The sequence below is a fragment of the Aptenodytes forsteri genome, unplaced genomic scaffold (genome assembly GCF_000699145.1).
Source record: "Aptenodytes forsteri isolate BGI_AS27 unplaced genomic scaffold, ASM69914v1 Scaffold82, whole genome shotgun sequence".
NCBI lineage: Eukaryota > Metazoa > Chordata > Aves > Sphenisciformes > Spheniscidae > Aptenodytes > Aptenodytes forsteri.
This window is the reverse complement of record NW_008795490.1, coordinates 12966271-12978505: the sequence shown is the minus strand read 5'-3', so window position 1 is coordinate 12978505 and position 12235 is coordinate 12966271. Positions and strand designations below refer to the sequence as shown.

General features: G+C 39.6%; 1 protein-coding gene across 1 annotated transcript in view; it reads left to right on the top strand.

The window, feature by feature from the left end:
* The window catches only part of L3MBTL3 (l(3)mbt-like 3 (Drosophila)), an 82590-nt gene that overhangs the window by 20371 nt on the left and 49984 nt on the right, over positions 1–12235 (top strand). The window contains exons 6-9 of the mRNA XM_009281532.2: positions 111–195; positions 2480–2571; positions 6363–6467; positions 8124–8259. Of these exons, the coding sequence (XP_009279807.1) occupies positions 111–195; positions 2480–2571; positions 6363–6467; positions 8124–8259 (418 nt within the window). The remainder of the gene's footprint in view (positions 1–110; positions 196–2479; positions 2572–6362; positions 6468–8123; positions 8260–12235) is intronic.

Sequence of the window (12235 nt, the reverse complement as noted above, 5' to 3'; positions counted from 1 at the left end):
CTATGTCAGTAGCCATTTAAATGAAGTCACAGTTAAACCTTGGGTGTCTCTGTTTTTACTGTGCTAGACTTCGGAACTAATGAGGTTACTGTACTTTTTTTTTAACTCAGGAGGACAAACCTGAAGGAAGGATCTTGAGAGTCTCACAGAGAGCCAGGAGAAAAAGAAAGGGGGAGATAACAGTTTTGAAACAAAGTAAGTTAGATTATGAAACAAAAATCTCAACTATCAATTCTTTAGGTAATATCCATCTCTTACTGTGAATTGCCAGCATGGTTTCACTGAGTTTGTATTCCCTATTGAATACATTTTTTTCGATTCTGTAAAAAGAGAGTGCCAGTGTTACTTACAGCAATTAAGTTTTAAGGATTGAAGAACTGAGAGCGCCAAGTGAAAACTGGGAAGAAAACCCATTACTTGGAGATTGATTACCTTTTACAAAGAGCCAGTTTATATACCTCTGGCAGCGTGGAGGAGGATATAGTGAGTGTAAATGTAATTGATGCACATTTTAGGCTTTTTTTTCATCCCTCTAAAGAGTGCCGGTATTAAAGGGAATCAGGCCCATTGAGTTCCCACATGTTGAAAGACATATATTAAGCAGAAGTGAAAGTTTACTTTTGTTTCCTTGGGGATCAATTTTGTATCTACAGTGTGTGCTGGAAATAGACACATGTATGGAACTGTTTAGGAATAATTGTTATAATCAGTCCAAAGGGACATAAGCTGCATCAAGCGGCATAATAAAACGTATTTTAAATGAGTGCTGGTTTTTTCAGGCTATTTGGATGATAGATACTTCGAGGAAGAATCGGAGAATCAGCAGCTCTTACACCTCAGTGGTACATCAAGCACAAACCTACATCTTGCCCTCCAAAGTGTTTCTTATGGTAGACAGGGAGCCATTACCAGAAGTTGCTGGGCCACTAATCAGCACAGAGCTCCAAGCAGCTCTGCTGCACTCTAGGCAGATGAACTACTGATTGAAGATGCAACATATAAAAGTTATGGAAGATCCCCCTCCTGAGATAGAATTACTCCTGAAATACAAATATTATTTCTACAGTTGTTTCCAAAGTTGACGTGATAAGAAGTGTGTGAGATAGAAGCATAAAGCCGATGCTGTATGGAAATCACTGCTGTCCACAGTGTGATCTGTACAGATTTCTTCTGGTTTTTTTATTTGGGAAGGTGTCAGTTCAGCACAAGAGATTTGGTATAAAAGACCGATTTATATTCAGAACCAAGCACATAACTGTGTATTGTCGTGCTGAGCAACACATCTCTTAAATGGAATAGATAAAAACTGGGTAAATCACAAATAAAATGGATGTGCTTTAATAGTGTTGAGCGATCACTGTCATTCTGAAATTTGTTATCTTTTGGTTACATTATCAGCTTTCTTCAGGAGAGTTTGGCATCACTATTGTTATGGTTCATGTTTTAATCATAAAAACGCTTAGCCAGACTGTTACTTAAGGGGCTTATTTCTCTTGTGAGTAGTCCACAGTCAGGATCAGGCCAAAATCACACTGTGGACTGTGAGGAATCCTCCTGGCAGCATGAGCTTATGGTCTGAAATGCTAAGCTGCATGTGCAGAGGAAGCATTTTAGGTGAAGATCGGCAGAGCGGAGTGGAGGTGTATGAAAGTAGACACATACATGGCCAGCCTCACAAGCCATCTGTTTTTGAAGTTCCTGGCTTTTGCCAGTGCAGTTAGTGCCTTATTTTCAAGGCCTAAAAACTGTTACTCACTGACGTGACTGTAGCCAATATTACAATTACTACGCAAGTGTATGCGAGTGTTCATACTATATGAGCAAACCTGAAACTGGAAGTTTCTGTCATATGCTAATGACATGATGGGGGAAAAAAGCACTGGTGGCAGTTTTGATGGCTTGGAGAAATTACTGTTAAATCACTGCCTCTCCACCCAAAACCATCAAACTACAAAGTGATGGAGTAGGTTAGAAACATTCTGAGTGCTGTTAAAGTATTTCAACTGTCATTAAAAAAATATGTCACAAGTGCTGTCCAGTTGAAAATGCTTTCCAGGAAAAGAAATTCTCGGGAAAAAAAATTTAAAATACTGAGCTACTGTGTGATTTGAACTGATCTTTTTACACATTTGCAAATTGTATATCTTAATGCTTCTTATGAGCAATAAGGGAAAAGGGACAGGGGGCAAGACTTCGTAAGTTGTTCTTGTCACTTGAAAGAGTTTTTTCTTGTTACTAATCAAGATTTGAACTGCTGGAAATCTTTCTATACAAACCAGGAACCTTCTTGTTCCTGGTGCCATTAAACCTATAGAGCTACTTCTTTTCCTCAAATAAGTCCTGAGAAACACCATGAATGCATTTAGTAAAATGTAGATTTGAGATAGGTATATTATAAACTTCAAAGTGTTCTGTTTTTTTTTTTTCTTGAGAAGTTAACAGTTACAGAATTCTTTTGCTATTGTGTGTTTCTTTACAGCTGTACCCTCCAAAGGAAGGCAGGCATGGTGTTGGGCATCCTATCTGGAGGAAGAAAAGGCCGTTGCAGTACCTACTAAGCTTTTTAAAGAGGTACAACTCTCTGAAGTTTAAATCAGTCAACCACCTAAGATAATGAAATTTCTAGGAAACGAATTACAAAAAAGAATTTGAAGATTTTACACTTCTCTGGGGGAAAACCTACATGATTAAAATAATGCTGTCCATCAGCAATCGTTAACATAGCCGAAACATGTGAAACTAGTTATCTTTCTCTGCTTTTTCAGAGAATTCTGTAGTTGTAGATGAATGCTGTCAACTGAGACTACAGAAAGCAGATGCTTTTCCAAAACCTGCAAGTTCTAGCCTTTCCTTCTAATCTCTGAAGCTAAAAATCTGATACATAGCCTTATTTTTTCATGCTGTATCATTCTCTTTAAATATGTTTAGAAAGGTGGTACAAAGGTCGTCTTTTGGCTTGTTGCTTTGATTATATTACCTGTCTTTTTGCAGCTCCTGCTGACATTATATTTTGTTACTACATCAGATACTAGTTTGGCTTGTTCCCATTTTGCCTGTCGTCTGATTGGATGTCACATCATCATCTCTTACTTGTCCTTTGCCTGCTATGGTGTTCGTCGTCATTTGTCATTTCAGTGCTTTCTCTAGTGCTGTCTCTCTTGCTTGGAAGAGAGCTCTGTATGCAAATCCACAAAGCTTCCATGCTGTTCTCTTCTCTTGCAAAACCTGGCAAAACATGTGAACATGTCTCAGCTGCTGTACTTCTGCTATGTATATCCAGTATTATTTTTTGATAATTCTGTTCTTACTTGTAGTCTGTTTCTTGCATCCATTTCTTTCTGTTTGCTTTATACTTCAACTATTAAATTTTTTGTGCAGGGATTAGCTTTTCAGCTTAGATGTGCGTGTGATGCTGACCTTTAATTGGTGCTTTTAGACGTTACTGAGGTACAAAAGTAAAGAACTAGAATCGCAATGTACAGAATCCATAGATTTGTAGGTACAAGAACAACAGTTACCTGACCATCCTTAGTTATAACCCCCTGTGCTATATACTGGTTGAAAAATTAACAAGAAAAAAATCTGGATAGGTAGTGTCTCTATCTGGAAGGTAGATTTACAAAGTGTTGCTCTGCCTGTCTGAAGTTCCATGAAATGCAGCACACAGGCATATACCAGCCTTTCTGGGCACTGCACATGGTGGTAAAGTCTGGCGTTAGGTGATGCCATACCGTTTCCTGTATTTTTCTCCACAGTGTACTTTTCTCATTCAGTGCGTCTTATTTAATATTTTCTTTTTAAGTCTTTAGCCCCTGGGTAACTAGGTTTTTATTTAGTGTGCAGTAGTTACAAGCCTGTAGCGGAGAGAGAATTCTTAATAACATCCAGAAGTGGCCAGGTAATATTTCTCCATTTTACAGATGGACAGGCAAGCCACAGGAACAGTAAGGTTAAAAAAAAAAAACAAAGCCCAAACATCACCGATTTTGAATCCTTGATTTCCATTTGGATTGCGAGAATTACTCTTTTTTTTCCTCTTATTTTTCCAGTTCAGAAGCAGTACGTCTCATGGCGTTTTTTCATACCCTTAGTTAGGAATGGTCAGGATAATGGAGAGTCCTTGCCACTTCCTGGTACTTAAATCTCAGAATTGTTTCTAGGCTGTGACTGACGAGCTGTTATTGCTCCGGTAAAACAAAATTATTGACCCTTGAATTTTGTTTTTTTCAATCTCCAACTCCCCTGATGTAATCTTTTGGGTTTTGTGTATGTTCTTGCACCATACATAAACATTTCTAATCCTCAGTCTGCCATCTGCTCATTTGCTGACTCCTTTTACCTTTACTCTTATTTTGTCCTTGTATCTCTCCTTAACAAAGTATCTATAAATGTTTGTTGTAAAGATAATGTGTCATTACTAAGTTTGTCATAGCTTTACCGTGGGTGATGTATTGAGAATAACGCACAAAATTGAAATCTGTTAAATAGTATTAAAGTTATTAGTCTTCTAAAAGTTGCCTGTTATTTTGCTGTAACAGAAACCAAACTAAAGATTGTGTTGCCTTAGCAGTTTTAGATTTGACAATTGGAAGAACAGTGAATAATTCATGTCTTAAATTTCAGGAAATACCTGTGTGATGATTGCTTAATTTTTAGTGTATTGTTTGTAGAATTTTGTACTGTTTGTACAGTAATATTTATTATAATAATGAAAGAATAAACAGATGTGTGACTTTTTTAATTGCTTCCTTTCTTTGTAATTTTAGTTGTGCTTGCTTTCGCAAAATGTCAGTTACATTTTTGGCCACTGTTCCTCAATGTGTCAGTATTTCTAGCATTTCGGTTTTCCACTGAGGTTTTTTACCTGTAAGGTATTTATGATACAGATGGCATTAACTGCAAGTCTGTGCACCAAGATGAACCTTAAAAATTTCAGTTTATTGATTTAAAAAAAAGAATGCTCTGCTTTTACATTCCTCTTGAGGAGGTATCTAGAATTATGCATAGTGTAACTTCATTAAACTTTCATTGATAATAAAAATGTTAAATGTGGTGATGTTAGCATGAAGTAACTTTCAAATGCATGTACTGCAGTCAGATACTCTGATCCCTTAACTGAGGTCTACAAAATGATCTAAGCTATTTTTAGATAGGGACTTAGAGCTGTGGTTAGGCATCTATTAGCTGGCCACTTTAGGCTGATTTAAACTGGTCTGGTTCTCCATTTCCCTTCCCCTTGACTGCATATTCCTGCTCTTGTGCCATGCGCTGCGTTTTTTTCTCCTGGGTTTATTATTCAGTTATATCAGTTGCAGGCAAAGCCACCAAAGAGAGGATTCCCTTCCTTCCAAGCAGGTGAGACCTCTCTGAGTACCTCCCTTGGTACCCTTCTCTTTCCATTGGCTGCAGAGGTGCTGCAGATGGCTAGGGAGCATGTGTAGCTTTTAGACAGGAACAGAAGGAAGGGGGAGCTTATAAGATGCTTCTCCTGTGTTTTGTCTGTAACCATTTGGAACATAAAAACTGGCTGTGAATTTGTTAACCCGTGGAAAACCCTCTTCGGTTTTAGTCAGTTATTCTTCTGATATTCCCTACAGTTTAACCTTAATACCTGCTAGCTTCCTTCCTTCTTTAACAGAGGGCAGGGAGCATAATACATGGGATGCTGATGCCTTCTGATTGAAAACATCCGTTCTGCCTAGCCTTGTTTTCACTTTCTGTTTTTTGAAAGATGTTCTTCTGGGTTTGTTGTAATATGATGTAAGGGTAGTCATGTTCCTGTGATGCAAAAATATTCCTGGAAAACTAGCTAGTCTGGACTCAACGTATAAAGGAGAAAATGACATCAAAGAGGCCATCCCTATATACAAACAGTGTTTCATATTTCTGCCTTACAGTTCATCTCTGATGGCCTGAGATGTGGAGATGAAAAGGCAAAATAGAGCATCATTGTTGTGATTATTATAGGAATGATGACCACCAGGAAGGTGTCAAAGGGTCACTGTACAGGCTGAAAAATAAATAATTATGTTGTTAAAATGTTTTATTGACAATTAGTGAAAAAAGTTGAGGGCAAATCATGTCATCTTCTTTCCCTTGGTTAACTTTTTTGCTAATTCTTTATAATTTTCTTACATACTCTCAAGTTTTAAGTCATTCCGATATCAGCGTGTTTTTTGAACAAACATAAATTTATCTTTTCCGCTGTATGTTTTTAAGAACGTGAAACTTATTTTAAAGTGATTTATTAGTTCTTTCAGAAACATGAATAATAAATAATCATTGTTCTTTTCCTTATAAAGATACTCTGTTTTTCTCTGGTACACTTTCAGAAGTGTTGAAACTGTTCTTTTCCATTGCAGTATCAGTCTTTCCCATACAACAAAAACGGATTCAAAGTAGGGATGAAGCTGGAGGGCGTGGATCCCGAGCACCAGTCAATACACTGTGTTCTCACAGTGACCGAGGTAAGTAGAGGCTGCGAGCAGCCGTGGTGCAGGATTACAGGAGAGACTGAACCGAAACAGCAGCAGCTGAAAGTGCTCGCTCTTCCCTAACAAGCAGACAGAAACTGTATGTAGGAAGATGGCTTTTAAATTAATAATGCTGTATTAAATCTACCTGACAGACATGTAAAGACTATATCCGGTGCCATGCAGAAGTGACTATTTACATATTTTTAACATATGCAGCTAGAGAAAATAGTATTACACTAGTTGGATGATGTGTGGTTTTTCTGTAATCCTGTGGTTTAAATCTATATTTAAAAGAGAAAATAAGTAGAAAAATCCTAAGTATGACAACTGATACATAGCAGTTTTATAGAAGTTTGATAGTATTTACGGTTGCTCCATTCACTGATACAAATGCCTAACACTTTCTTATGTTACAGTTGTGCTACAATTTTTTAAGGCTGATGGCCTCAGAAGTTGCCTGTATTGGCAACTTCTACAAGTTAGTATACAATATAAACTCAGTTTGTCTTTTTGCTGCAGTTTATGAAATCATTTTTCTGATGAGTAGCTTCTTTGCTTTTAATAGTATAAATGAGAACCTGTTTCTCAGTTACATTTTGTGTGTCTTTCAAATATAACTTATATTAGTTTTTACGTAGTTTTACCAAGGATCCTCTTTTGGTTTTGTTTTTTGAATGAAAATGGGGAAACAGGAATAGGTAGGTACTCTGCTCTGTATCACTGGTATTCTAGGCAGCTGTAATTTTGCAGTTTATATTTTAATAGCCTAGGCATTTGTGTTCCCATTTCTGGATCTCTTCATGGCCCATAGTCGTATCCCATTTCTGTGGATATCTCTTCCATTTTCTTGCGGATGGTGTGTCAGTGGTTGACTATTTCCTGTGTACCTTGTGCTCGGCACTAAGTGATGAGGCATGTTTTACTGCAGGATGACCTGAATTCCACAAAATTCTGAGATGGCAAACTGAAAGCTATGTGAGAGTATAAATTAAATATAAATAGGGTGACCTTGATGTCAAGAGATTTTCACTGATGACTGCAGGAAAGGTATGGCATTTGACACTCAGGAAGATGTGGGGAACTTTTGTACAGCGAGAGGGACTGTGTCCTGTTTTTCTCTTCCTCTTGGTGGTTAACTTACTACTTCATGGAATAATGAAGTTCTGGGTGATACCTCCCCTGACTTCTCATCTTTAATAACAGTTCTCAGTACCTCTCTGGAGAGCCTGTTGAACATAGTTATTGTTGAGTGCTCTCTTGAATATTGATTAATCGGGATAGCTTGAGAGCATCATTATCTGCGCTTTGTCCATGGTTGTATCGCATGTATTCATGCTCTTCTGTAGGGTTTCTGTTTTATTCTGATGTTGGGTTGAACAGTTTTCAACTTTTTGAACACTAATGGCAATATCCAGCTTTTAGTTAATTCTTTTCACCAGAAGAAGAGGCACTCAGACTGAGAATAGCTTTGCTTTTTTATTCTTTCCTTTTTATCAAATGAATTTATTCATCCAGCGTTGGCTTGAGCAGAAGTAAAAGGCTGACTGAAAACACACTGTTACTATGTATAATACTGAGCAGAAGCTGTTATGTGTAGGGCAAACATCTTAAAACATAGTGGTGTATGTTGTACGTTCTTGCTTTTAGGTTTGTGGCTACAGAATACGCCTCCATTTTGATGGATACCCAGATTGTTACGATTTCTGGGTAAATGCTGATTCTTCAGACATTCATCCTGTTGGATGGTGTGAGAAAACAGGTCACAAGCTTCATCCACCTAAAGGTATTGTTTAGTTTGAAATGTGTGCGTTTTCCATAGCTCTGAGATCGAGACTATCTGTGTAACGCCATAATTATTTTTTTTGGCAGAAACTTTTTTGTTCATTTAGAGTATTTGAACATGGCAAACTAAACTCTACTTGAAGTCTTGCTAAAATCTTGAGGTTGAAATCCTACCTTTTTTATTCAGTGGGAATTCAGAGAAAACAAGAAAACAAAATGAACCGTAAGAGTAATTCATAAGGCATTAGGAAAGAAAGTTAAGCAACAAACCTAGACCCAAATGAATGCTTATTGCAAGTAAAATGGCAGCATACTGGTGACATGTATGCTTAAACTGAGGTCTCACAGGCAGCTGAGAATCCTTGAGTAGAAGGTCTTGGGATATTTTCATTATACTAGGTATTGATCACCGTTATTGTACGTGTGTTGGCACAGACTAATAAAGATTGTGCTCTCGCCACAAAGAGCAAGCTTGAAGTAGAGGCAAAAGAGGAATGAACAGATAAGGAGGGAGAAGAAAGGGTAAGATTACGAGCCTGAAAGCATAATTTGTACATAGCTTATGTAAATGGTGTACATGTATTTAAATATGTGTAATTTGCTTGCTTAATTATTCTATTTCAGACTACGTAACTCCTTTATTTTGGCAGATGGAGTACATCTGCACTGAACTGTACCATAAAAAAAGGAATAAACGGGCTCCCTTTTGGGGTAGGAAGGGAATATGTGGGGATGAAGGAAGCAAGTCGTGAAGACAGGAGAGTGAGAAATAAATGAATGTGATGTTTTGACATACAGAGTAAGGGTAGGATAATGTGGTTTCGAAAGGCTGCAAAATGGTGAGTGTACAGAGTCAAGAGGATGCATTATGGAGAATTATAAAACTGTGGATGTAACTGCTGGGGTGTGGAAAGTGAGAGTAAAGCCACTGCAAGTGTACAGGCAGAGGGCCTGCCACTGTGGGAGAGGGTGGCATTTCTGCACCTGAGCCTTGGAGGAGTGTGAAGGAGCATGTGGGGCTCTTCTGAGCACGCTGCGAACTCCACTCTGGGTACAGGCAGGAGTGCTCTGTGCTGCCGCTCCAGTACGAGAGTTTTCATTGGGCACAGCTCTGCATAACTGGCTCTGCAGAAGTAGCAATTTCTTGAACATAAATCAGAATTTCTCAGAAGGTTGGCCTCCACTGAAGTAGTAAGTTACATGTAGCAAATCAGTAGTCCCCAGTTATAGAGTTATTGATGTTATTACAGCATGCTTAGCACGGTTTATATCCGTGATGAAGGTTTGTCATCTTCTCCATCTTAAATGCCTGGTTTAGAAAGCTTAAGCTTTTGTTAACGAGTTATCGCTGCTGGAGGAAGGTTACTGTCTGTCTCTGAGTCACTTTCATGAGAAGTTTCTTCAATTTCTCTTCTAGTTTTAAGTTGGTGGGAAGATTGTTCTTTTGTGTTTATTTTTTTTCACCATACTGAAGCAGTGGATAGGTCTTTTACTTAGGAAAGTCATGGAGCTTACCAGAGGTGTTGAGGGGGACAAGTTAGGAGGACATATGATGGTAATTCTCAGGGTTCTGGTTGTCAACCTGCACGGCTATGTGCTCCTACCATCCCCAAGAAATATTCTTGATTTTGAATAGCAAGGCTGTTCTCTGGTATTTTTATCCAAGACCTGCGAAATGCTCTGCCCGTCGCGTGGCTTGGCTCTGTTACTTCACCTCAGTGATAAACCATTTCATCATTGATGAGGTATGGTGTGATTGCTGAAATCTGCTCTTGTACTCGTGGGACTTCTTCCGTTGTCCCAGTGCAAGCCTAGCTTGCACGTGGGATGGAAGAGGAACAGGAAAGAACAAGCAGTATGGTGGAGTCATGCATTGGAAGAAGGCTGAGGGCAAACAGCCGTTCATTAGTTAAACATTTTTTCTAGTTTTTCAGCAGGAAGGCTTTCACTACTTATGTTTTACTGATATTTGTGGAGTTCTGTTATTCCAAGGGGAGGGAGAAGATGCCAGTCTTAGGTTGTTGGGGCTTTTTGTGTGTTTTTATTGGGTTGGACAGATTGTTTATGTTTTGCTGTGGTATGACATTTTAATAACGATTTCTTTTTAGCGCCCGTTGCAAATCATACAGACACTAAAGCTGATACCACTAATGACGTAGGGCACAGTATCTTATATAAAATATCACCTCACAGAAGAACTCAAAGGTTTGCATTAGTAGACATTTGTTTTCCAGATACATGCAAACTTATGACCTTTATGGTGTAAACCATAAACTATTTGGAACCCAGTGGCCTGAGAAAGGAGCAGACGCTCCTGCCATCTTTCTGTGTAGTGCAGCCCCGGTTAATTGTTCCTGCAAGCTTGGGCAGAAGTGTCCTGCTTCACAGGAAGGGGCTGTAAGGAGGGTATGCTCCAGAAGGATTTTGGGGCCGGGTGACCTAACTTGTTTTCTGAGAGGGCTGAAAGTGGGTAACTTTCCAAACAAGCCTTAGGTCAATCTTTCCTTGTGAGGGATGGGAGGCTATTTATTGTGATGGGAGAGGACTGTGGGGGGTGTGAGGGACATGAGAAAGGAAGAATATTGTTTTAGATGTTTTCTGATGCCTATTTGTATCCTTGTTTATTAAAATGGAATGGGCAGGTAATTCTCAGCGCTGCCGGGCAGGACAGGGCTTGCGGCAGGGTGTCTCCCATCCTCATGGCAGCAGAGGCAACAGGCGGCTGCCGCTGGGCTTCCAGTAGACATGGGGGAGCAGAGCTGCAAAACCAAACTGGGCTTCATGGGAAGAAAAAAGATGGTGTTTTTAGGACGCTGTTCATTCTGTGTGCAAAGGAGGTCACTTTTCTCTCTCGTGGAGGTGAAACCTGCAGAGGGGGGGATGGATGTGTGTGTGTTGCCAGAGTTACCATGGGCTCCGCCATGGTAATACTGCTGGGTTTTTGCCTGAATTAAGCCAAGAATGGTTCGGATGCCAAAGGGAGAAGTTGGTGCAGCAGAGGCCGCCTGGTCTTCTGAAACCTCTTCAGAGGAGTTGCTCTGCAGTCAGCAGAGAAGGGGAGAGCCTTGAAAACTGTCTGTCACTGAAGGTCCCGAAGTAAAAATTGCATTGACTTTTTTTGGGAAAATTGATACAGCTCTGTAGTGTTCCTTTTAAAACAAAAACAGGTGTTAGCAAATTAATATAAATGAAACCATGTAAACAAACCAAAAGTTAATTTTAAAAGCAGGACTTACGAACCTATCACCATCAAAACAGGCATTAGTGAGAAATAGGAGGCGCATTGAAGTTCTGCTCCAGAAGCCATGTAGTCCTACTAATGGGGTAGTTTCACAAACTCCTGAAAATAAAATTTCGCCAACAAATCATTAAGAAGAATTAAGAAGAAAGAAGGATCAAAGTGAGAATATTCAGATTCACAGAAGATGAAAATGTATTGCTATATTATTAAAAAACAAGATTCTTATCTGCTTTTATCTGGAGATCAGCCGTGCAGAAAGGGATCTGGGGGTGCTGGTTGACAGGAGGCTGAATATGAGTCAGCAGTGTGCCCTGGCAGCCAAGAGGGCAAACCGCATCCTGGGGTGCATCAAACACAGTATAACCAGCCAGTCAAAAGAGGTGATTATCCCGCTGTATTCAGCGTTGGTGTGGCCTCACCTTCAGTACTGTGTGCAGTTCTGGGCCTTACAATTTAAGAAGGATGTGAAGAACCTTGAATGCATCCAGAGGAGGGCAGCAAAGCTGGTGAAAGGGCTGGAAGGCATGTCCTCTGAGGAGCGGCTAAGGACTCTGGGCTTGTCTAGTTTGGAGAAAAGGAGGCTGAGGGGCCTCATTGCTCTCTCCAGCTTCCTGAGGAGGGGAAGTGGAGAGGGAGGTGCTGGTGTCTTCTCCCTGGTATCCAGTGATAGGATGCGTGGGAATGTTCAAAGTTGTGCCAGGGGAGGTTTAGACTGGGCCTTAAGGAGGAATTTCTT